General features: G+C 39.0%; 1 protein-coding gene across 1 annotated transcript in view; it reads left to right on the top strand.

Annotated features, from left to right (window-relative positions):
* Positions 1-1,483, top strand: part of LOC101863369 (COBW domain-containing protein 1) — a 20,721-nt gene extending 19,238 nt beyond the window's left edge. The window contains exon 13 of the mRNA XM_005105823.3: positions 792-1,483. Coding sequence (XP_005105880.1) covers positions 792-853 — 62 coding nt within the window. The 3' untranslated portion in view covers positions 854-1,483. The remainder of the gene's footprint in view (positions 1-791) is intronic.
* The last annotated feature ends 101 nt before the right edge of the window (positions 1,484-1,584 follow it).

Here is a 1,584-nt window from a genome sequence, read left to right on the forward strand (position 1 = left end):
CCAACCAGCCCAAGACCGAGACCGAGACCTATGCGTCAGTGGAAAGTAGGGTGTGTAAACGCTGTCAGTCACCCTCTTTGTACGGCGTGAGGCGCACTCTCACCAGATATCCGATTTTCTAGTAAATTCTAGGCTTGTCTTATGCAGGCTGTGCGGGTTGTCGTGAAAATTTCCCCTTGCCAAGCGGAGCGTGCGTTTAGAGGGAGTGACCGTGCGTTTGTACATCTACATTATATAGTAAAAAACCCGTCAGATGACGAAAGTTCTTTTTCACTTTCAGACATAGAAAGACATCACACACACTGACTAATTTTTATTTATTTTTTTAATTGGAAAGGTGGAGGGAGATTTTATTAAAAAATGGTCATATTTCGATTTTGAGATCAGCTTTTGGAAAAAAGAATAGCCCAAAACAAAACTTGTGTCCATTGAATTATAAAGTCAAGGAAAGTAAAATTACAACTCAAGCCTTTAACTTTATCATGGTTAGGTAAGGTTTTTTTTGTAAAGCATCACTTTCTACTGGTATAATACATACAGTGCAGCCTCTCTATATAACAACATTGTCGGGACCAGAAAAAAATGTTGTAATAGAGAGTTGTCCTTATTATAGAGAGGCAACCAAAAATTACTAATGATATATACATATATATGAAGGAAAAAATCGGGACCTGGGCACCATGTCACTATACAGAGGACGTCGTTATATCGAAGGTCGTTATAGAGAGGCTGCACTGTACTGTAAAGTTCTAAAACTATTTATGACTTTGTTCTCATTTTTGTATCCACAGGCAGAAACTTGGACAGAAATGTCTTGGAAACGAGTCTCAGGCAGTTGGTTGTTGAAAGATGATCCACAAGTTTTCTCATCATCACTTATGACTGGGAGAGAATGTCATCAAAGTCAAAGGATCATGTGAAAACCCTTCTTCCTCGTCCTCTTCTTGTACTGCTGCTAGAGTGGAACTCTTCAAAGACGAGGCGTTTTCTGTGATGAAGAACAGCAAGGCTTTTAAAAATATTGGTAAAGCTATTTGCAGTATGAAACTTGTAATGTTGGTGGATAATACAAATAATAATAGTGACGATGTAAGGATAAAAAACTTTGTACAACATCCACCCCGGCTTTACTCTAATGTTGGAGAAAAAAAAACTTAGGTGTGAATGTGTTGATGAAACTGTACTCCCTTTGATTTTGAGGTCACAGTTCTAGGTTTTATCTTCGTGGCGAACCCTGTGGCCTGGGCTGCTCCTCCCACGTCTTTATGCTCGTGTTGTCCTCGTCTATTTTATCAACACTTATGATAGGGAGAGAATGTCATAGGATCATTTTGAAACCCTTCTTCTTGTACCCTTGCTTCTAGAGTGAAGCTCTTCAAAGACAAGGCATTTTCTGTGATGAAGAACAGCAAAGCTTTTAAGAATATCGGTGAAGCTATTTGCTGTATGAAACTTTGTTTGAATGTTGATAGGTAATGCAAAATAATAGTGAGGATGTTAGGATAAAAATCTTTGTAGGCCTACCCCCTCAACCCCAGGCTTTACTCATAGGAAGACTGTGGGACTAATGTTGGAGAAAAGTTT

This window comes from Aplysia californica, unplaced genomic scaffold, assembly GCF_000002075.1.
Source record: "Aplysia californica isolate F4 #8 unplaced genomic scaffold, AplCal3.0 scaffold00494, whole genome shotgun sequence".
In the NCBI taxonomy this organism is placed as follows: Eukaryota; Metazoa; Mollusca; class Gastropoda; order Aplysiida; family Aplysiidae; genus Aplysia; species Aplysia californica.